The following is a 24,356-nucleotide window of genomic DNA, read 5'->3' as shown; positions in this document are numbered from 1 at the left end:
TTTTCTTTTTTTTTTTAAACAACGCATGTGAGTCTATAATTATCTTAAAACAAAATTTGGGGTTTTTTTTAAAGATTTTATTTATTTATTCATGACGAACACACACACACACACACACACACACACACTGAAAGAGAGAGAGAGAGGCAGAGACACAGGCAGAGAGAGAAGCAGGCTCCATGCAGGAAGCCCGATGTGGGACTCGATCCTGGGACTCCAGGATCATGCCCTGAGCCAAAGGTAGACTCAGCCTCTGAGCCACCCAGGTGTCCCTTAAAACAAAATTTGAATTAAAAAAAATGACTGAACTGAGCTTGTCACTACAAGAAAGAGAGTAGTTATTGCCAATGATAAGATTTAAACTTTCAAGCAAAAATCCGAATTTTGGAAAATTTGCTTTTGCCACCATGAGCGTCAACTTCCCAGGACTGAAAGACTTTTTTTTTATTATATCAGTAGTGATATTAACTAATGTCATGTTTGTTACTGTATAATGAAATGTGCCACAAACTGTAAACGCTGCATAACTCAGTGAACCAGTAGGGTGTTTTCTAAATGATTAATATACAATCTTACAAAATTACACATAGATGAAAGATCCATCCGAAATACAAGACAGACTGGTGGATAATACTAAGCCAAGTACAGAAGTCCACTCATACTGTCTCATGTTTCAGTTACAACTAACCTTTAAAAAATTACCATGTGTCAACTTTTAGCAAAGTATTCAAAAAGAATATCCACAATTACCTGCAAAGCTATTTAAATACACCTCTGTTTTCCAACAACATACCTGTGTGAGGCTAGAATTGCTTTATATCCTTCAATGAAAATAACATATTGCAACAGACTGAATGTAGGTACATATGTGAGAATTCAGCTGTTTTTCTATTAAGCCAGGCACTGGAGATTTGCAAAAAAAGTGTAAAACACTACCCTTCCTTTTGCTAAATTTTCTTGTTTTGAAAAACAGTTATTTTTTTCATACGAGTATGATTTATGCTTGTAAACATTGGGCTTATTATGTATTAATGATTGATGAATACATAAAGAATGATTAATAAATTACATAAAGAATGTAAAGACTCCTGTGACCCAGAACTTGGAGAACCACTGTTCTAGAAGATAAAAGTTTTCTTGTTGATCACAGTTGCATGTTGAAACAAATTCTAAGTCAAGCTCACGTTCTGAAGAGTCTATGTAAGAAAACAAGGAAGTGGCCAGCTTTGGCAGGAGGGGCACACGTTCCCGGAGGGAAAGGGAGCTGTCCTGCTGCCTGTCCCTCAAATGGGACAGGACAACATGGAAATGGTGAGCTTGAGTGTAGATCAGTCCACTGGGTATTTCCGGTGGGTTCCTAGGCAATCACTTGTGAGGCCACTGCACTTGGCCCCCCTAAGCCCTCTCTAGTTGTTGTGCTCCTTTTTATAGGACAATTATACTTCTCAAGGAGCCTGAATTGCTTCCCCTCCCAAAAAACAAAAGCACAAACATTTCACCATTAGACTTTTACCAAAATAATGATTTATAGTATATCCAGCTATTTTCAGAGAAGATCCATTTATAGAAGAACAAGGACGTTGTAATATATTTTAGGTGAAATCCATGATGAAGAATCCTTTTTAATTTCATCTGCTTGCCATATTGTTGAGTTCATCTTCAAAATGCGTGCTCCTAAAAGGGGAAAGAACAATTGATGATTTAATTTCTAAATTTAAAAACTATCATTTAAATGAATCACAATGAAGCAGTCTAATTTTTAAATGAAGTGTCATCAACAGGCTCCTGGCATCCCTCCCAGCTGGTGGGCTGCCCCAGCCAGGTCCCCAGGAAGATGCACTGGCCTGTCTGGCTAACGTAATTCAGATGCTAAAACATTAAGACAAGCACACATTGCAGCCTCAGAAAGAAGGGCATTCTGATTTAAGATCTAAACTAGATCTACAGGTTCTGTGATCAGTGAATTAACTGTAGAAATGTCTAGACTGAGGAAAATATAAGTTTTCTTGTTATTGGGAATATGGTGGTTAGGGGTGTGTGTGTGTGTGTACTTAATGGCCCTACTATGTCTCAGATACTCTGAAAATTCTCCCCTTTTCTTGATTTAACTTCCTTCTTTCCCTCTCTTCTTTTTTTTTAACTCCTCCCAATATTTGCCTCATTAAGTCAGCCCTTTTCTTAATAGCGCTTATATTTTCAGTTTCCAGAAGAATAATCTGGCAGTCCTGTTTACCAGCTAATGCGTCCTCTCTTCCCTAATCATGACTCCAACCCTCAAGTGCATCTCTACTGGCCCAGAGTCCCATGCCTGCAGGTACAGCTTCCATCTGGGTGCCCTACTAGGTCATTGGCTGATCTGTCCCTTTTGTTTTGAGTCATAAAATAAGCTGGAAATACCTGTGTTGTTTTTTTTTAAACAAACAACAAAACACCTGTATACATTTTAAGTACTTTTCCGATAAGCTTGTGAAGTAACTGAGCCATTGCTTTATCATGAGCTGTATACACTTTGTGTTGTTGAGGAAATGTGATACCAGTGTTTTGTTCATTAGCATTGTCCACCTTTTGACTAACTTCATAAACATATTTCGTGTCTCAATACCAATTTGTCCACTTCAAACAATCTTAATTGTAAAATATAGTATGTCTTAACCATTTCTCTTAAGAGAAAATATGCTCTTGATTTAGCTAATTGCAGTATTTCTTGTTTTAGAGATATCCTCATTGTGCACGTTTTTTTCTTCAGTTTTGTTAGTAATTTTCAGATACTCTATTTTGAATGAAATAGAACTAGAAGAATTTTATAACTTTACTTTTAAACAATGTTCAGATTTTATGTCATTTTCCTTGGGCTCTTTTGTGTGTGAGAATGTGAGCCCGTGTGCTCCACTACTGCATACGTAGTGGGTGCTGGGGTGCCCTGTTTTCTCCTGCCCCTCAGAATGAAGGCTTTTGTGCAGGACATGCCCCTGCCTCGAAGGTGCTGCCTTGCCCAACTGTCCACTCCCTCCCAGGGGACAACCCTAATCCAATGGCTATTGATGTGGGGAGTACATTGGTCTGGCCCCCTGGCCTAAATTCAGGTCACCATCCCAGCTCTGTAGAGCAGCCCTGTGTGCCATGTACCCTTACCCTCTGCCCTGTTCAACTTCCCTTACTCTGTTCTCTGTGCTCCCAGGAGCCCTTTCTTCCAGGAAGCCAATCTAAGACTCTCTAGAATCTATTGCCATTTTAGGGGCCTTCTGAGGCAAGACTTTAAACCCTCTACTTGAACATCTTCCCTTAGAGTTAGTTACTGCACATGAAGCCAGAATGGATTGGAACCTTTTTTAATGGAAAAGCCTCCAACAGCCCGGCACCCCCTTCCTACAAGCCTGAGCTCAAAGACCCCCACAGGACCTTGAGAGCAAAAACATAGCTCACCGGTCCCCTCTTCTAGGAAAGTTAGGACTTCAAGGCAAAATCAGCTTTGCCTTTCAGAAGCGTCACAGACCCTCACCCCAGAAAAAAATGTACAACCATACAATTCCAGGAGGATATAAACTCCCTCCCCAAAGCCTTTGTGGACTCCAATTTACGAACTGCTGACCTATGGTGAAGGCAACAGGAACTCATGGTTTAAAGCTGCTATCCAGCAGAGAAAATAGAGTCTTTTTTAAGTACAGAAGAAAGTCCTAATTCTTCTTCATATGATTTAATCCATAGCTTTTGAATAACCAAATATCAGACTCAACTTACATTTTCCAGAGTCATATCTGCTGTATTTGAACTTGTTCTACTACGATATCTCTTTCTGACACAATAGACACTGACGAGGGTGACTATCAGCATCACGGCAAACACAGCCGCAGTAGAAGATGCGGCAATGACAATGGTGTCCTGGGTGGAGCCCCTCCTCTCACACCTCTCTCCCATGTACCACCAGTCTTCTCCTGACAGACACCTGCACATCAGAATGTGACCCAGGGTTACAAGTTGAAATTTCAGTCTGAAAATCTTCACCACCAAAGGTGTGGTTCAACATTTGGGTCATTGACATATGGAATTCAACCAGAGGAGAGCAGTTAGACTAGCTCCAGGAGGCCAGGCAAGGCCCCGTGGAAAAGAAATGGAATCACCGCTCATCTGGTGCTTTCCACTGTGGTCCAAGATGGATAAAGAAGATAGTATAGGTAACAGAGAACATACAGTTCTCACGTCTCAGCCCCTCTACCTCCCCCCTGAACCCCTTTGGCTAAGCTCATCTCAGAACTTCTAAGAACTAGCTCCATCTAGAAAATGGGGACAGTGACACATCACCACAACCAGACTCATGTGAGGACTTAATAAGGCGTATAACTGATGACGATTTTTTCAGGCAATTACAATATAATGTACTATTTCTTCATAAATATATTTATTGTTCCTGTGGCTGTCCAAAGCCCCAAATGGCGAGCAAAAAATAAGTATCCCAAGAATGGCTTTGAGATGAGAACCAACTAATTTCAATCATAGAAGGTATCAGTGTTTTATCCTACATTGCAGAAATGGTAAAAATTCTAACAAGAGAATGGGGAGATCTCGTCCAAGTGACCCCTTACCTGCACTCGGGTTTGCCATTTTGGACAATGCAGATGCCGTCATTTTCACATTTGAAGTTTGTGCAAAGGTCAATGGTGTTAGAGGTTGGGGTTGGCTGAACTTGTGTGGAATTAAGGTGGGATATGTCTAAGGAGGACAGAGGGAGAACATGGATGGAAATCAGTTTGATGTTAATAAGCATTTGATCTTTAAATTTTAATATAGATGCTTAAGTTTCACAGGCAGTAAAATAATTAATAAGTCAAAATCTAGATGCAAATGGAAGCAAGACCAGCTTGTGGGGCTGTCAACTGAGCCACAGGCTTGCCTGGGCCTGCGTTGCCTGAGCTACAAGGGACCCAAACCCTTATAACCACCCTGAAGGGATGGACACTTGGATACCAAGGCACAGAAATGCAAGGAAGCTGATAGGTTTGCCCAAGGTCACAGGTCTCTTGCCGGGGAGGGAGCAAGTCAGTGGATATTTGACACAAGCTACCAGGTCCCCATAACAACCAGGGCTCTATTCTCTGCAGTGTTTTCTGTTGCTTCTCTTCTAAACAGAGTTGAACTGAATTGATGAATATATGACTTTTTCTCTGCTACAGAAAATGATTTTTCCCTCGACAAAGTTATTCTCGAATAATTTTTTCCAAGAAATATTATCTAGATTTACTCTAATTGACACTGACATAAAAATGTCACAGGTTTTAATTGCACCCCTTTCATCACAAACAAGATTCTGATTTACTGAGATGTAAGTGGGTCTTTCATAGTAAATGAGTTAAAATTATGCCACGTAAAACATAGAAAGTACCAGTATTCTTGGAAAATGTATTTATTAGCTGCCATGGGTAAGAAATTTTAAAAGGCAAGAGATTAATGCTACTACTGACAAAACATATGTGTGTGTGCTTATATATGATACATAAAAATATATCTATGCGTGCTTGTGTGCTCATATGTATATATATTTGAAAAACACAATAAATACAGTCCCTGTCCAGTTTAATTTCATGTGCTTGTGTGATATTTCTATTTCTGGAATCCTAAGTAGAATCCTAGGGTATGATAACTATACTTCCACTTGTTTCTGAAGAAGATTCTGGCCTAAATTTTCCATGGCTCCATGTGGTGGTAATTTAGTTATGCATCCTAGAATGGTCACTGTTTTTATTTAAGTTATTTCCATATTGTTAATGATTCATACCAAAAAGAAAAAAAAAACAAAAAAAACCTCGTGCCTATTTGCTCCTATACCTAAAAACAGAACCCAGAAGAACACAGTAAATAATCAATGGCCACAACAACAAAAATATCTGGTATAAAACTATTTTTACTGACATACCTTCCACTGTCAGTAGGATATATACATCACCTCCTTTTATAAAGTCTCTGCTTTTCAGCCTCGTGTGGGTTATAAAGGCACTGGTTCCATAGCCTCTACCTCTTCTAAACTGAGTACCATTAGGGAAAAAAGCCACTTCTCCCACTTTGGAAGGTCTGTCCCAAAAATAGTTTCCATTATCTGAAAAAGCAATTTATATTAATGGATTGTGTTTAGCATCATCATAGCTTTTGGTGGTAGGAAAGAACAGGCAATGTGAAACACAATTAGGATAGAGCTCAAAATAATTAAATGATGCTATTGACCTGTGATGTATTCTCTGGCAAGTCACTGAAGCTTGTTCATTTATACTGTCCTAAAGAAAATGAGATTGCCTGGCAAGGAAGACTACATTCTGGGCTTTGTGTGGAGAGATATCAAAAGTTGCTTAGGTGGGGTATCACACCAACAGGGACTAGTCTAGTCAGTATAGAAACTCCCCTGCTCCTTAAAATCATTTTTTAGTTGCCTTGAGTCATATATAGTCCTTTTAACTAAGTTAAATCAATACGTTTCTGAGACTTTCTTTTATTTTTAAAGTAATCTCTACAACATGGGGATCAAACTCACGATTCTGAGATCAAGAGTCACATGCTCTAATGACTGAGCCAGCTGGGTGCCCTAACAGAGTTTTTTTAAAAACATAGAGCAGTTCATCTCATTAGCTGAATTGTTCACCTGCCAGAGCAAAGTCCTTCAGGAATAGAAGACAGCGAGAAGCACTGCTTCTGGGAAAAGGTGATGACCCACTCAACTTTGGGCCATTTTCAATGTCATTCACGGAAATATGTTTCAGGGGAAAAAGTGAAAAAATTCTGTACATCAAATCCCTACAATCCTGTTTGTGAATATTTCTTTTTTCTATCAGATTAGTAATTTTTATTTTCCTGTGTCAGGTCCATTTTTTTCATATGTAGAATTCAAATTTGGCAATAATATTCACCTTGCCATAATTTCATTTTTATTAGGTTACTAGAGGGCAAAGGATTATTAAAATTAGAAACGTGATTATTTTGGTGGCGGGGGGCGGGTGTTCCTTTTTTGAGACTGGGAATATGAGGAGTGATGTCACCATTGGTGAGTTCTCCAGAACTCTTTAATAAAAAGTATTAATTCCTTCTCAGAGCCTTCCCAACACTCCAGAGCACCTGCTCAATGTCTTCCTTCTCATCAGGAACCATCCCCTTCTACAAGAGCTGAAGTGTGTTTTACAGCCCTGGTGGCAAGGAGCTGGTTATTATTACTGCCTCAGTTTTATGGCTGGGGACACTGGGGTCCCAAAAGACTATTTGCTCAACATAGCTAATGAGAAGCAAATCTTGGATTTGAACCCAGGCATGCCAGACTCTAAAACCAATACTCCTTGAACAACTGGGAATTCAGATATGGTCAATTGCCAGGAATAAACAGTATCTCCTCTATTTTTCAGAGACAGTCCTAACTCACATTCCTGACAGTGTCCTGCCTGGGGGACTCTGTCCACAATTGCTGAAGCCCTTCCCCTCCATATCTTCTATTCCTAAAATTTGGGGTTCAATATTCCCTAAAGGTACCTGCCCATGCAGTCTCTCATTCCCAAATCATCCTTCTCCCCCTAGAGCAATGATCATGTATTAGCAATAAAGAAAATGAGTCACGAACCAGTGGTCATAAATGGGTCTGTAGTTACACTCCGCTGGTTGGACATACGCTGTCGAATGTCAGGATTTTGATCCAAGAGTGTCATCGTGGCTTGTTGCCAAGGACATGGCCATTGTAATTGATCATCATTGGCTCCAGAGATCAAGTGGAAATATATTCCTGCATTAGTCGAATGGCTTAGATTCAAGTGAATCTGAAAGGCATAACCTTTAGAAGAATAAAATGGTGGGCTATATAAAGTTCCACTTGAGCTGCCAATATACTGTGTAAAATTCTTTATATGCCAGATATGATGAGGGCACTGTGTCTCTGAGAGATTGATGTCATCAATAGACAGGCCACCCAATGATGCACCAGCGCCTCTGACTCCTCCAAACACCACTCTAAATTTGTTGGTCACTTTCAATGTTACATGGTAAAGTTGCCAGCTCCCAATGGGTATATCTGCAAAAGAGACATTATTATTTCAACTCAAACAAAGGACCAGGAATCAAGTGCAAATCAACATTAGAGTTTTTAACCTTCATAGGACAAATGATAATCCTAGAGCTATTGATTCCTACAGGTCCGCAGAGTAACTTTCTCATTTCTCCAGCCCAGACCCATTACCTTCAAGGAATCTCTGTGGTGTCAAAATGCTATCTGGAATATTTGAATGCTTATTTACTTGTTCCTCAGATAGGTCATCCTTTCCCAGTGAAGGGTGACCAAATGACAACATCTAACTTATGAGTACTGCATGCCCTGTATATGAGTTACCTCCCATTCTATGTTAGTTAAATATCGATTCCTGTGATACTCAGCCAAAGCCTCATTTATAGTTTGATTGAAATACTTCCTTCACTGGGACGCCTGGATGGCTCAGCAGTTGAGCATCTGCCTTTGGTTCAAGGTGTGATCCTGGAATTCTGGGATGGGGTCCTGCATTGGGCTCTATGCAGGAAGCCTGCTTCTCCCTCTGCCTGTGTCTCCACCTCTCTGTGTGTGTCTCTCATGAATAAATAAATAAAATCTTTAAAAAAAAATACTCTCTTCACATGCAAAATTTTCAATCAAAGTTTTGATAGTATTAAACAGGAATCCACCAAACCCCAGAAAGCCCACATTTACAACTTACTCCTTAGATCATTTACTAGTGACTCAACATTATACATATTTATCTAATATTTGATACCATCATCTTTCTCCCCATCCCATACTCCCTCTTTCACCAACATGCCCTGCTCCTAGCTAGCAGTGCAGGCTCTGTTATCCTGTCTTATTTTCTTATATCACATACTCAAATAAGAAGCAATGCATTTTAAAAATATCAGAATCCCCCAGGTAGAGAGCAGCTTAGGAATTCATGTCAAACGAGTAGTTAAAACAACGACTTAAAACTTCAATACATTGGCACTTAATGTGAAACACAATTATGTGAAAATAAGTTAGAAATATCCAAATCTTGGAAAAATACTATTATACATGGATAAACTCTGGATTGAACAAAAATCTTTCATGAGAACTTCCACTTCATTATTGTCACTACTATCCGTTTAAATTCTGGACCCCTAAGCAAGTCTCTTATATACCTTTTGTACTATTGTTTATGGGAAGAAAATGGTATGACATATAGCATAATGTAGATCGATTTTACTCAATTCATTCAAACCAAGGGGTCAATACATGGAGCAGACAGTAACATAGTCGGCCCACAGCCCCTCCCTTCCCGAGGGAAGTGTCTTAACCACCTTCTTTTATAGTCGATCAACATGCCCCACCTCTCCGACACATGAGAGGGATGGACTGTTGCCCTCTCTCCACTCAGAATTGCTCTCGAAGTTGCACTTAATCCAAATCCTAACAATTAGAATTCTTCACTGGGACTTTTTTTTTTTTTTAAGCTAAAAATTAGAGGAAGACTCCCTTTTCCAGTCAGATGGCACATTTGTCAGAAATGTCAGCTGGGAAGTGAAATATCCAAAGGTCCAGTTTTGTGGACAAAGCCCATCTGAGCCAACGCGGGAGGTCCCCAGCCATGTTCAGGGACAGGCCCCGTCCTGCCTGACGCCAGGTCCTCCTTCGTCCATTCCACAATCTCTTCACATTGAACCAGTAACTTCCCATTTTGCCTAAACTAGTTTTCCTTGTATTTTTTAAAGATTGATTTATTTGAGGGAGAGGGAGAGAGGGAGGGGAGGGGCAGAGAGAGACTCTCCGGCAGACTCCTCGTGGAGCGTGGAGCCCAGTGTAGGCTCCATCCCCCCACCCATGAAACCATGACCTGAACCAAAAACCCAGAGCCAGATGCTCAACCCACTGCACCACCACTCCTCGCTGGTATTTTTATCCCTTGCCAAGAACTGATCTCCTCAGTGCCAGAGACTTAAAAGAGTTAAGGTTGCCTCACTCTGAACCGAGGCAATGAGAATGTTGATATTGTACCTTTTATTTCTTCCACGAGTGTCAAAGTACCATTCACGTGGTCTGCAGTGTACTCCCTGGTGTAGATGTTCAGTTGGTCATTTTCACTTCCACTGTTATATAAATAAAACTGCAAGCACTGAAATCCTCTTTTAGGGTATAACGTTCTACTTTCCAGCATGGCCGTGGCCCCCACACTTACAGAGCTACTGTCGAAATGCATGAAGAAGCCAGAACCTGTCAAGAAAACAAAAGCAAAATTGACAAAACAGACACCAGCCCTAGGAACGCATGTCTTGTGGGCACAAGAGTTCCACTTAGTACACACTGTATAGACAGCACTGGGTTGGACGGTTGAGTCCAGTTCCAGGAACAGGCTGTTTATAAAAGAGACTCTCAGTCACTTTTCCTTACTCTAGCTTTCAAAATCAGAAAAAGTATCACCTTTTTGGTCTAGTCTCTCTCTGTGTCTCTCTCTGTCTGTCTCTCATGTTCTCCCTCCCTCCTTTCCTTCCTCCTTCCTTCTGGCCTATGGAGGACCACTATCCACTACCCAAATCTGCCTTTGTAAAGAAAATGGTATTTTATTGACACATATTTGACCTATAGCATTGTGTAAATCTAAGATGTGCAACATATCACTTTGATTACATTTATGTATTGTAATACGATCGCCCTGTAGCAATAATTAGCAACCTCTAGCATGTCACATAGTTATCACTTCTTTTTTGTGGTAGGAATGATTAAATTCTCATCTCTCAGTAAGTTTAGCGGTTAGAATACAATTATCGCTGTCTGTGTTCACTACACTGTGCATCAGATCTCCGGGACTTATTTACTACTCGTTGCAAGTCTGTACCCTTAACACCTATCTTCCTCCAAAACCCCAGGCTCCAGGAAAGAAAAAAGAAAAGGAAAAGCACTCTTTGCTGTTAGGGACCTCAAGCACTGCCTATACCAGCTGAGCTGGCATGCAATGACCCTGAGTTCTGAAGTCTAGTTTTACATCTTTGATGCCAGGAATGAGCAAATAAATAAAAATGGAGTACTTGTAGCCAAATAAATGACTACTTAATTTAACACAAAATGATGATGGAAAAGGATAGTCATGTGAATAAAATTAAATAAATTGTACTTTGTCCCTTTATTTTCAGGATTTTTATAACAGGAGCGTGTAATCACAACCAGCTGAAATTCCGAATCTGATGAATTCACAGCCTTGTGGTGTTCCCTAGAAAATCTCTTGTATCTTGTAAGCTCTCAGAAAACAACCCCACTACCCTGTGGATAAGAATCCTTCCAGGAGATTCAGTACCTTCCTGCTGTGGGCACACGCAGGAAGAGGCTTCCCAGAGCCCAGCTCTGACTCATAGAAAGATGAGAAAAGTCAGAGAGTAAAAGCAGAGAAACGAACCATGTCCTTCGAAGGCACAGAACTGTTTCCTCAGTAGCTACCACATGGGTTATCATCAATAATTCTGATAAAAATTAGAGATAAAATCCCATCTTTCATAGCAAAGGAAAATGCTGGAGTCACCAAGTATAAAATCGAAGCATCTCACTCTTGTTACCTTTGCACTGGCCCATGTTGGAGTGATCGCTCTCTGGGCCCCTGGGAACCCGGGAAACCCACTGCCAATCAGTATTATCACCTGAACTTTGAATCATACCACACACATTTTCCAGTTCAAAATTGCATGAGTCCATAAAGCTCAGGGAAGTGGCTATAAAAGCAAAAAAAAAAAAGAATTATTGACACTCCTACAATATGATAATCTAAGTAATAAAAACTGATTTGTCACAGAAGTACTAGGAATGCCAGGATGGCTTTAAAAGGGACACCCTGCTGATTCTGGGGCATAGTGGCTTGAAGACCTCTTGATATCTGCAAAACCAAAAGATTAATTAACTCTGTATTTGAACAAGCTGTCTGCCCCCAAGATGCCTTTCTTTAATCATCTAATTTATAGGAACTGAAGTCTACACTCCTCTAGTTATCCAGATTATTCAACTGCAACACAGATTATTTGATCCCATTTGTATGATGGCTCCTCACTTAAAAATCTACATGGGGCATGTCACTATAGGGCCCAATTTATTTTTAATATGAAGATCAAAACTTCTGAGAAGAAAAATACTGCTTCCAAGTTGTGGATTGAGATTTGGGTGCACTTGTGAGATTTTTTTTTTTTTAAATATCAAACTTCAACCATAAAACCATAATTATCAAACAGTTATCAAACATTTATCAAACCATAGTTTCAGAAAAGCCAGCAATGCACAGCAAAATGGCACAGTGAATAATTTTTTCCTACATGGCAGAGACACAGAAGGCATATCAAAGAACCTGTCACATACTGCAGTTATACAGTCGATTCAGCTTTAAGAGATCATAGTCACTGAAATCCATTCGTTGGCCGATCACATCCATGAAGTCTGAGATTCTTGTTACGATCGTTGGTTCCGTTCCATTTTGGAAAGCAGTCTTACTGTAGTGCATCACTGAAGTATAATCATAGGGAACATTCAAGGAGTCTGATACTTGGTCATCGTAAGTGTTAAAATTGTGTTCTCTGCCTACACGATAAATATGAAAAGATTTTTAATTACTTGATGTTGACAAACTTTAGCTTACCTTATTCTAAGTTTCCATTACCACCCAAGGCTGGACATTAGCACACAGTGTGAGGCTCCAAGAACTGGTAATAGAAAGGTAGATTCTAAAAGATGTTATGAAGACAGCCAGGGTTATTAGCAGGTGTTAATGGGAAAGTGAGAGCACCCAAAGCAGATGAAGATGGAGGGAGGAGGACTTTGAGAGATGTGATGGGAAGGTGACCTGGGATTGATATCACAGACAGAAATCGCCAGAAGGAACTGACATAGTCAGGGATTTCATGGTTACTGGAATATGTATGCAATACAATATGCAAGTACGTTTATTTTTTTAAGACTTTATTTACTTATTTGAGAGAGAGAGTGAGTGAAAGAGAGAGAGAACATGAGCAGAGGGAAGAGTATACGGAGAAGCAGACTCCTCACTGAGCAGGGAGCCCGATACGGGGCTCAATCCCAGGACTCCAGAATCATGACCTGAGCCAAAGGCAGACGCCTAACTGACTGAGCAACCCAGGCACCCCTATGTAAATAGATTTAGAGAAGATATCTAGTTGCTCGGCATCATATTAATGAGCAACTGATTGCAACCCAAAGTGGGATGACTTTGTGGAAACAGTAAGGTGGATCAGATTTCCAAAGCTTACAGATGCGTTATCAAATCCAGGGAGAGGGTTTCTACTCAGATAAGACCTGGGGAACCTTAAAGAGTGAGATGATAAATGAAAACTAAACACTTCTCTTGCCCTAGAAATCTCTTAGTCCACTGCTGGGCCTTACCCGAGTTGGGATCACCAGACAATCAATATCACTGAGCTGTGATTGTAAAAGTTGTGATATCAGGGGTCTAACTACAGAACAGACCCCATAATGCCTCATATGACAGCAATGCCACTCCCTCCACTATACCCTTTGTAGGCAGGCCCGATGGGAAACTAAGTGTCTCTGCGGGCAACATAAGCCTTATTCGTACTATGTTAAGGCTTTTCTGGCTTGGAACACAAAGTTCCAAAAAGTTTGAGCTGTTCAACTACCACAGTGTTTCCCATGGAGTAACAAACACAAATACCTCCTGTCCCCCAAAAAAGACCATGATCAAGTCACTTTAGGAAATAAAATCTGTAAATGTATGTTAATCTAATAAAGACTCTGGACAGTGGGTGGGTGGATGGAGTAACTAGGTGATGGGCACTAAGGAGGGCACTTGATGGGATGAGAACTGGGTGTTATACTATATGTTGGCAAATTGAATTTAAATAAAATATTTTTTAAAAAGACTGAACAGTAAAGCAGTGTCAATAACTCAAGTTGAATTTACTGGAACCTAGGATTTCCCAAACTAATTGGACTACAGATCTCTCTGGGAACATATCATGGGACAACATCCTATAAAAAGTACTTTGGGAAATATTACTTTCTTAGATCCCAACCGGCTCCAACATACCAGGGCTCTAGGACACGAGTGCCCCACAACCTTCAGGCATCTCAACCCATATTGAGTCAGGGCTGAGTGAGGTAAAACATCAAGACATCAGCTTTTCCATTATGAACAGTCATCAGAAGGGGGCATGTGCTTAGAAATTCAGTTGTTTTTTTTTTTTAAGATTTTATTTATTTACAAGAAGGAGAGAGAGAGAGAGAGAGAGAGAGAGAGGCAGAGACACAGGCAGAGGGAGAAGCAGGCTCCATGCAGGGAGCCAGACGTGGGACTCGATCCTGGGTCTCCAGGATCAGGCCCTGGGCTGAAGGCGGCGCTAAATGGCTGAGCCACCCGGGCTGCCCAGAAATTCCATTTTTAACCAAAGCAGAACAAAAGAAATATACCTGACTGAATTCTGTCCCACATTATCCTGACATAGTCATCCCGATCAGAACGAGACTGCTCATGCCAGAATCCCAGTGCGTGGAGGAACTCGTGTTGAACCGTTGCTATTCTGTCACAGTTGGTCCCGATGGAAAGTTCTTGCTTCCCCATGTGCCTGTTTCCCACTGAAGACCAGCAGCTTACAGGAGAGTTTAGAGAGACAGGGATTGAGGGGTTCTCATGATGCAGGCTGAGGTCTTAGGGCAAAAATGCCCAGTGCCCGCCCCACTCGGTTACCCACTTAGATCCTTCACTCATATCAGGACACTGCATTTCTCTCACAACCCTGGCGAGGGATGAAAAACCTCACAGACCAGACGACTTTTGGAGATCTGGCCCTGGCATCAAATATCACACAGGAGCAAGTCATCCCTCAATCAACCTACTTGTGATTTTTTTCTGGAAATTTCTAAGTTTTTCCACATTGTCCTTGATATGTTGATGACCAATAATACGGTTTTATAGGTTGAGCAACCATGCAGAATTGCTGAGCTCCAGGTAAATAACACTGCCAGTTTAACTCAGGTAGTAAGTGTAGTCACTTGAAATACACATGCATATACACAAACACACACGCATGCACACACATGTTTTACTGAAACAGGGAAATAAGGGGTATGTAAGCTACAAATGGCTGAAGTTCACTAAGGCATGGGATGGATGGCATGAATCCCACCCACCTTGTTTTAATATGGGTGGTCTGGTTGCATGTCTGAAAATATGATCTTTATGGCTAGAGGAACTAAACACAGTTTGTCTTTTACTCTCCAACAAACAGCTAAGGAAGACCCCACCCACCTCAAGGTCAAGGCCTAGGGCAATTGCTATGATAGGCCACAGCCACAAGGTTCTCTTTTGAAACCCTAGAAGACAAACTCTCCACCTTACCCACTGCCCTTGAACACTGATATATAGTTAGCTTCTCCAGTCCAAGGCTTGAAGTCAATGCATGTTTTTAGGCGATAGCGTTCAAATGCATTAAGGATAACTCCCCTGGCATTCATTTCTGAAGGAAGAAAACCAACAAAAAATACACTTATTAAAATTGTCACCATTGAATGATTCACCATGGGAACAGGCTATGCAATATATTATTTATCATGAATCAATCCCTTCATGAATATGTAGTGTTTTAGTTTTACCAAATTTAGTATTCAGTACAAATTCAGTATCATATGTAAGTATTTTGTTATTCTTCAGATCCCTGATTCTGGGACACCTGGGTGGCTCAGCCGTTGAGCATCTGCCTTCTGCTCAGGGCGTGATCCCAGGGTCGGGGGAATCAAGTCCCACATCAGGCTCCCTGCAAGGAGCTTGCTTCTGCCTCCGTCTATGTCTCTGCCTCTCTTTCTGTGTCTCTAATGAATAAATAAATAAAATCTTTTTAAAAAATCCCTGATTCTGCCCCATTTTTATTTCTCCAGGACCTTTACAGAGTACATTATAGAACAACAGAAAAGACATTTCTTTAACTCAAAGAACATATACCTCAGATCTCAGGCAGCCAAAATGAACACTCACTGTCACATGCTTCATCTGAGAAACTATAGTATGGATTTAAAGCCCCACAGCAGAGCTTTTAATTTGAGGACCTCGAGACGGGAGAGTCATGAATATGGTGAAATTGTATGTGAAGTATCTATATCTGTATTTATATCATCTATATAATCTATCTATATCTATATCTATATCTGCCTATACCTGTATCTGCAAAGTGCATTTCCTGGGGATACTGTTCATGAGCTTCTTGAGCCTAGTTCAGGGCCTAAATTAGAGTTAAGAACCACTGCTTCAGAATTAAGAGTGATGCTAACAGGCTGGATAGATGCAGAACTCAAATAAGGCAGAGGCATGAAAGCAACAAAGACATCCAGGAAAAGGAAAGCAGCTGAAGTGTTACCCCTTTCAGGGGAACTGCATCAAACTGCAGATAACACTTGAAGTGTAAGTGAAAAGACTAAAGCAGAATTTAGTATGTTGGTAATTTAAAATGGTTAACATATTTCTGGAAAGCCAGAAATCACTCCCAATGAACTCTTTATAGCTATGTACTAACCCTTCATAGGTATTTTCTTTTGCGACCTGTAGGAGTGGCCTTGCTTAGTGATTTCTTTGGAGTTATTTGAAGATGATCTAAATATCAAAAATGTGAGGAAATACTCTTCTCACTTTGAGCATAGAGAGGAAGTTCAATGCTACAATATTAAACAGAGGGATTATTTTCTAAGTAAAAAAGAATCAAAATCAGAGGAATAAAAAAAATGACCTATAAAGATTTGAAGTTTAATTACATTGTAAAACTAACACAAAATAATAAGCTGTAATATTAAATGAAAAAGGCGGTCAAAAAATTTAAACAGGGTTGCCTGAATGTCTCAGTTGGTAGAGCGTGTGGCTCTTAATCCCAGGGTCATGAGTTCAGCACCACATTGGGTGTAGAGCTTACTTTAAAATAAATAAATAAAATAAAAAAATAAAACAAAACAACTTAAAAAAATTTAAAATACTATAGTTAAGCCCATGTAAAAATGTACACAGTCTGGATGGTAAGATTTGGGTTGAATTTTTTACCTAACATGTTTGATTCATATATGTTTATCAATTAATTTTTTCATTTTTATTTTTTAATTTTTTCTTGGCTTTTTCTGTGTACTCTTGGTTTTTTAACTGTTTCTGGTCAGGTCTCCCTCCTCAATAACTTCTATCAGATCTTCCATCTATATCAATTCCAAAAAATTGTTCTCCCAAGCTGAATTCTAATCTTGGCAATCTTTTCCCTCAATACAATCTTCTTGGGCCACTCAGTAAGACCCAACTATCTAAGGAGTACCCGTTATATGCAGGGCATTGTGTGAGGTGCTTATCTCTACCTGTAGCTTCAACTATCTCCCACAGCCTAATAACACCCAAATATCTCTCTATCTTGAATGACTAGACCATACACCAACACTTTATATGATCTCTCCACCACATTGGGCCTAATACATTTCAAACTCTGCATGCCAAATGCTGATTTGCACCACACTTTTCTATCCCACCCTCTTGAAGACATTCCCTATTCTTGTTATAGGCACTACCATCCACCCAGTTGCCTGAGACTGAATTCTGGGCACCAGCATCTCTTTACCTAGACTTTTTGGAGGTCTATTGCCAAATCTAACAACTTGACCTCTTGTAGTCTATCGCCAAATCTAACAACTGTCTCCTAAGTCTCCCTCAGAATTGTCCATTCTCATCTATCCTCACTGAGAGAGTCCTGGCTCAGAAACTCTCAGTCTTTTCCTTAACTTCTTCTGTAGGCTCCTAATGGAATTCCTTACTTTCTTTTTGCCCCACTAATGATACATCTTCTACACTGCAAATAGCATGATCACAATCTCACATCCACATTAAAACTGCTGCAAGTTCCACATCACCATTAAAGAACACCAAGTTCTTTAACATGGGAAACACCCAAGTCTTCCCAATCTAGATCCTGCCTACCTGTTCAACCTCATTAACTCTCCACTTCCAGTCTGAATCACAGTTAAGGGTTTTCTCCTTTACCCATGCCTTTGCATCTTCCAAGAGCACCCTTCCTAGAGCATACCCTTCCCTTGCCATCAGAGGCTGTACTGGCCCATTTGAGGCCTTTCTGTGAATTACAAAGAAGCACCTTATCTGGGCAGATACTACAAGTGTTGATGTGGCATATAGGTAAATAGCACTTCATGCAAAGTAACAAAATGCCTCTTGGTGAACAAAATTCAAACTTGATTCCAGTCCCACTTCCCTCCCCCCAACTCCCAGGTACCTATATATTGTGTACAACTTGCATAACTTTCATGGCAGCCCTGCTGCACAGTGCCATGGACTTCTTGATGCATATGCCTTTATTTCTAGGTTGAGTTCAATGCCCCTCCAATGTGCTCCCTTAGCTTTTGAATATATCATTAAGCAAAATGTTTACTCCATTCTATTATAATTATCCTTTGGTATATCTGAATCTCCACTGAAATGTATGAACTTTAAGAAAAGTTTTCCAAACAACAATTCCCAAAGTAATTCTGGTAACTGGTAAATAAAATGAGAACTCTCAAATAAAATGTTTACAGTTTCCAGTTACACATAAATATCTTCTATAGAAAAGCTGTCCTTTGTTTTGTATTGGATTCATCTGACTTTTTAGTATTGAAACATTCTTTATATTATGAAAAGATGATGATAAAGATAGTGGGTTCTTGTCGTTAGATAAGTTCCTGACTTGGCAAAATAAAATGTTGATAAAACAATGCCAGTTCCTAAAGCTTTGTCTCATGTTTTTAACTCATATGTAAAATTTGATATGGGAAACCACTGCTTTTAAATAAAGGTTAGTTCCCTGACTTTATGTAGCCAGCATCCAATACAGAATAGGCTCTCCATAAATGCTGGCTGCATTAATCTAGTTCTTGGTCAGAATTCAGCAAATATTTCAGAAAAAAATCATTTTGGTCCTCTTCATTGTTCATTTTGTTTATTTTTATAAGTAAATGTTCATGGCCCCATAAAGCAACAAACAAACCCTTAAGGACCTTATGAGCCTACCCTTGAAAATATTGTGATTATATTCCGTCAGGAACATACATCAGTTATAGATACTCCGAGGTATATACTAACCCAAGCTATCTTCTAGGACATACGGAATGGTATGAGGCCATCTGTATTCTTCTCCAATGATAGAATTTCTATCTTGTGCCTGTCAAAAAATAAATATGAAGGGTCAATTAAATGAATCAGGCAAAAACTTACAAAACAATGAATAGTTAATCTAGAAATAAATGAAATTTAAAATGTAAGCAAATGAATAAATTTAAGCAGGATATATTTAATAGTAGTGGAGGAAGGTTGCTCTGATTCTGAGATGGGAATAACACTTGCCTTGGTATGTTCTAAATCTGTTTTGAGGCCAGTAGCCTAATGAATCAGGAGAAAAATTATAAGAGAGGAGGACAGATAGGCAGGAGTTAGATTACATAAGGTCTTGAAAGCTGTGGATAAATTTGCATATTATGCTACAGGCACTAGAAAGCTGTTGAAGAGTTTCTTTCTTCCTTTTTTTTTTTTTTTTTTAAGATTTCATCTATTTATTTGATAGAAAGAGAGCAAGATACAGGGAACAGAGGGAGAAGGAAAAGCAGACTCCCCGCTGAACAGGGAGCCTGACACAGGGCTCAATTCCAGGACCCCAAAATCATGACCTGAGCAGAAAGAAGACATTCAACCAACTGAGCCGTCCTGTTGAAGGTTTTCAAGCCAGGAAGCAAAATGGTATCATTACCTGTTTAGAAGACCATTTTGCTATGTGTGTCTTTACTTGGCAACACTATTTTTAGCTGTCAGGCTAGAAGTCACAAAATCTATCTTTTATGGCAAAAAGTCTGATTCATTGATGATGTTTACAAATTCAGTTGAATTTTGCTTCAACTAGATTAAATCCATGAGGTTCTATTTAAAAATGAAAACATCTTATTGTTCCAACAATGAAAATCAATCAGGTCAATAAGACCATAGCATACATGGTGAGTGATGGTGGCTTTAACCACACAAAAATCTGAGGAATGGACGATGAAACACTATTATGGGAGTCCCCCAGAGCATAATGTATTTATTGAATAAATCTGTCACCATGACTCTTCTCCCCTACAAACAGTTGGGCTTAACAAAGCTCATGCTGTCCAATCAGATACTCTCTATTTTGATTTGCACTAATTAACAGAAGATTCTTCTTTGTTTTGTTTCAACTCACTCCATCAAGTCTGATGTCTCCTTCAAAAAGATCCAGTCCCAAATCTAAGAGGGAAGATAAAAATCCATATTAGCAAACTGGATTCAAACTCTCCACTTAATAAAAAAAATGTAAAAAAAAAAAATCCACAAACCTTCATTAATATCAAATATATCTTGATCAATTCCACCATCTACATCTTTAACTAAAGGAACAAAGAAAAACACATTAAACATTATGTTTATGAAAGAAAACAATCTTCATCAATTACCAAATTAAAAGTAAGTAAGGTTCTTTTGTTTCTGGTAAGTGACCACCAGTTTCTGATTCAATATTCATTGGTTGATTGATTGATTGATCGAAAACCTCTCATGAGCCAGTCTTGGAGCTAAGGGGCCTCTACTTATATGCTCTTGTCCTATCCATGTCTCTTGAATGTCAAATGACTTCAGGAATAAGAAATTGGTTGTTGTGCATAATATTAAACTTAATTTTAAAGACTAGACTAGATGATTAAATTAAATGGGAAGCAAATGTTTAAATTTGGTCAGCCCAGTCCAATCTGTCCAATATATCTCTTACTAGTAACATAATACCTTGGAACTCTCAAGCAAAACTCCTAATTTAAATTTGAATTACTCTTTTAAGTTGCAAAGGAGTAGAAAATATGGCCAAATCTCTAAGTGTACAACATAATAGGAGGGATATCAGGTCTATCTGAGTTGATACAAAATAGCAAAAGTGATAATAGAAAGCATTGATGGGTTGTCTTGTGTCTGTTACTGTTTAGACTTTCCTCTATTACCATTTATTTTTTGCTGGGTATTTGTAATCCTGGGACAGAAACAATGAAACATTTCTCAATAAGTCAAAAAAAGGCAGTGCTTGATTAAAACTCAAAGCAGTTATAGAATTATGCATATGCAATTATGCATTGTGATTACATTAAAGGTGTCCTAAGTGCTTCTGTTTTGTTGTTTTATTATCCACATAACTTTCTCCTACTATAACTTAGAACAAAAACTCAAAATAGACTCACCAAAGTTTTCTCGAGCTGGCTGAGAAACAAACAGAAAAAACGGCATTATTATGATGTCCGTGACATAAATGATCTTCTTCATTACAATTTATATCTAGCAATTTATGAGGTTTTTTAAAATTAATATTATGGATTACTTTCTGGCTTACATCCAAGAGAGCTAATTTGGAGTCTAAAATAACTTTTGACCAAAGGGTCTTTTACTTCATATATAAAAAAAAAATGAAATTGGCCGTGATATGAATGTGAAGGTGAAAGAAACAAGAAACCAATTGTCTTCTTTTCAATCAGCCCTCAGATAAGCATTCACTTTAAGCATAATTCTCTAAAGGATTCATGGAGCGATGTTTGGAAAACCTAATAATTTATCCCCATAGTTGAAATATTATTGTGATTTATCACAACCCCTTCTAAAGAAGTTTTATCGAAGACCTCATTAATCATATTTTACTTTCACATTTTTCTCAAGACTCTGCTTTCAACAATGATACCAAATGTTTAAGAAAAAAATCAATAGATATACTTTGCAATTAAAGAATTTAAGGAAAACAACAAATATCTGGGATGCCTTGGGTGGCTCAGTGGTTGAGCATCTGCCTTGGACTCAGAGCATTATCCCTGGGTCCTGGGATCGAGTCCTGCATTGAGCTCCCCACAGGGATCCTGCTTCTCCTCTGCCTGTGTCTCTGTCCCTCTCTCTGTGTCTCTCATGAATAAATAAATACAATCTTAAAAAAAAAGAAAAGAAAACAACAAACTTCTGAGTTCTAAGGTTCTCTACAAGGGACCAAATGAAAAACCCAGAATATATGCCCAACAGAGAGAAACATGAGTAAGCCTGAGAAATGTCTTAGTGAAGTCCAAGTGAGAAAGCTCATGGGACTGACAGGCAGTAGGTCTGGGTTATATCCTTGGTTCCATCAACTCACAGGAAATCAGTTCACCTTTCTGAACTCAGATTATCTGTAAAATAGGTTAATATGGTTTACATATCTAAATCCAGAACCATATGGATTGTTTGGCAAGTGGTAGGAATGAACTGGTTGGAGAATTTACCCTTCTTTTTGATATTAAGAAGTGCCTTATTTGTCTCACACATTAGCCATACATAAGGCACGTTCACAGAGAAATGCTAATGCATTTCCTACTGGAAAAGTATTTGTGCATAAATGCAATTTTAATGTGTCTTTTTAAAATTTTATTTATTTATTCATGAGAGACACAGAGAGAGAGGGGCAGAGACACAGGCAGAGGAAGAAGCAGGCACCATGCAGGGAACCCAATGTGTGACTTGATCCTGGGTCCCCAGAATCACACCCTGAGCTAAAGGTGGCACTAAACCACTGAGCCCCCCAGGCTGCCCAATTTTGATGTGTCTTAAATGGTATCCCTTGTTCTCAGTGCTGTAGCTACCACTTACAGAATATCAACTCAATATAATAACTTACTTTAAAATGGCAACTAAAATAAAATAAAATAAAATAAAATGGCAACTAAAGTTTTTCCCCTGGGTATTTGAAACTTCACTTAAAACTCTGAGTTGCCCTATGGTACAAACTACCTGTCACTGTAGCAAGATTGGTCCAAACTGACAAAGAAGCGGATGAGAAATCCCACGCTACCAAACTGTGTTTGCTTCGCCTATGACATTCATCATTCACTCCATTCATGTCTTATGTCACCATAACAGCAATATGCATTTTACTCAGCAGTAAAAATGGAATGGCTGTCAAATTTCACATTTTCCATGTTACCAAAAGAAAACTCATTACACAAAAATGAAACTGAAAAAAATATATAACTTTATGTCAATGTCCCTGACTCTTTCCCTGAGTGGGCTTCTTCTCACTCCGTATTCCCCTGCCTGCCCCTGCTGGCCCAAAAGAAACCTCATTTCATTAACATTTTCAAATTCCTAAAAAAACAAGAAATGAACAGATAGGCAATCAGCCCCCAATCTTTCCAATCATTTTCTGAACATTGTTTTCCTTACCAAGCCAGGAACCATGTGGAGAACAGCAGAGAACAGAAACCAAGGCAGATACCATGAATCCATGTTATCACTTCCAGTTGAAAGTTGCAAACTATGAAAGTCAGAGTAGCATTTACTTTTTAAGGGCAAACATCATAACTTCTAGCCTTTGATCTCAATGATCCATTGTGCAGGTCAGCTTGCTACAGTAGTAATACCTACAATCAAAGAGTTAAAGTCCAATATCCTGAACACGGCTCTGCAGAGTAATTGGTTGGCTATTTTTTTTTTCATGTCAACGTTCAGTATCCAAGTGCCTAGCTGAAACCTGTTATAATATATACATCCTTGCCCCCAGGATTATTAATGGACACTAGACTAAAAGAAAATTTCAAATTAATTTTTAATCTCAGTCTTCCAAACAGTAACATTTGTGAAGCTCCTCCTGCCCATCTAACCCTGTGCTGCTTTCATATATTCATTATGTCCATGGCTTTTTATCATTCCTTCAGTTAATAAAAAATTCATGGAGTTACAAAATCCCCTTATATACTAGAAATCTGACATATTTGATAATTAGATGTAAAATAGCAAAATAGCAACATATCTCATTCTTGAAAATTCTCATCAAGCAAACTCAAGATGGAGGGTAAAAAGTCTAGGAATGGTCATTGGTTTTTTGATAAACTCATGCTCTTGACCCAACTCTCAATTCTTTCTCTTTATCCTTCTTTTCTCAGGATAACTTCTCTTTAAAGACAACTTTCTGTGTTCCTGTGATTCCACTCTCAACTTAAGTGTGATGCAGTCGTTATGTTTTTGAGACACCAGTTTTCCCCACTCAGGATTGGTCTTTGCCCCACTTTGCTCTCATAGAAAGGACATGGAAAGACATGTGGTAGAGACACACGGGAGGATGCTCTTTGTGAATTCAAGCAAGTCATTCCCACCCTTTGAGGGTATGATTAAGTGTTCAAGGGAAAAGTAAAAATGGTAGGTAGAATCAATTCCAATCAGTTGGAATCAACTGAGCAATCAGTTGCTCTCTGGGATCCTGCAGACAGGTTGTGGGATCCAAAATCAAATAGGCCTGTATCCCATCTAGTGCTACAAGGAGACAAGAACACT

General features: G+C 39.1%; 1 protein-coding gene across 2 annotated transcripts; it reads right to left on the bottom strand.

Annotated features, from left to right (window-relative positions):
- Positions 1-1,501: 1,501 nt before the first annotated feature.
- Positions 1,502-23,377, bottom strand: MEP1B (meprin A subunit beta). 2 transcript variants are annotated; one of them, XM_077899706.1, is made up of 15 exons: positions 23,250-23,376; positions 21,257-21,275; positions 20,372-20,422; positions 20,239-20,282; positions 19,110-19,188; positions 15,360-15,477; positions 14,432-14,610; positions 12,350-12,568; positions 11,563-11,715; positions 10,013-10,228; positions 7,589-8,032; positions 5,909-6,088; positions 4,581-4,707; positions 3,739-3,943; positions 1,502-1,674 (listed from the first exon to the last, which is right to left on the bottom strand). In XM_077899706.1, the coding sequence occupies exons 1-15, from the start codon at positions 23,310-23,312 to the stop codon at positions 1,660-1,662; spliced, it is 2,112 nt and encodes a 703-aa protein (XP_077755832.1). In that variant the 5' UTR covers positions 23,313-23,376; the 3' UTR covers positions 1,502-1,659. The 2 variants fall into 2 exon arrangements, with proteins under 2 accessions (XP_077755832.1, XP_077755833.1); XM_077899707.1 differs by lacking the exon at positions 3,739-3,943 and having other exon boundaries at positions 23,250-23,377.
- Between the last annotated feature and the right edge of the window lie 979 nt (positions 23,378-24,356).

This window comes from Canis aureus, chromosome 6, assembly GCF_053574225.1.
Source record: "Canis aureus isolate CA01 chromosome 6, VMU_Caureus_v.1.0, whole genome shotgun sequence".
In the NCBI taxonomy this organism is placed as follows: domain Eukaryota; kingdom Metazoa; phylum Chordata; class Mammalia; order Carnivora; family Canidae; genus Canis; species Canis aureus.
Note: the sequence above shows the minus strand (reverse complement) of the source record. Positions and strands in the feature narration are given on the sequence as shown.

Excerpts from the sequence above, each read along its gene's own strand:
- MEP1B (XM_077899706.1), bottom strand. The coding sequence starts at position 23,312 with ATGGATTCATGGTATCTGCCTTGGTTTCTGTTCTCTGCTGTTCTCCAC. Across the intron at positions 14,611-15,359 it reads TCAGTGTTCAAGGGCAGTGG|CTGCTGGTCTTCAGTGGGAA; the intron begins GTAAGGTGGAGA and ends CTCTCCTGTAAG. Across the intron at positions 3,944-4,580 it reads AATGGCAAACCCGAGTGCAG|GTGTCTGTCAGGAGAAGACT; the intron begins GTAAGGGGTCAC and ends TCTGATGTGCAG.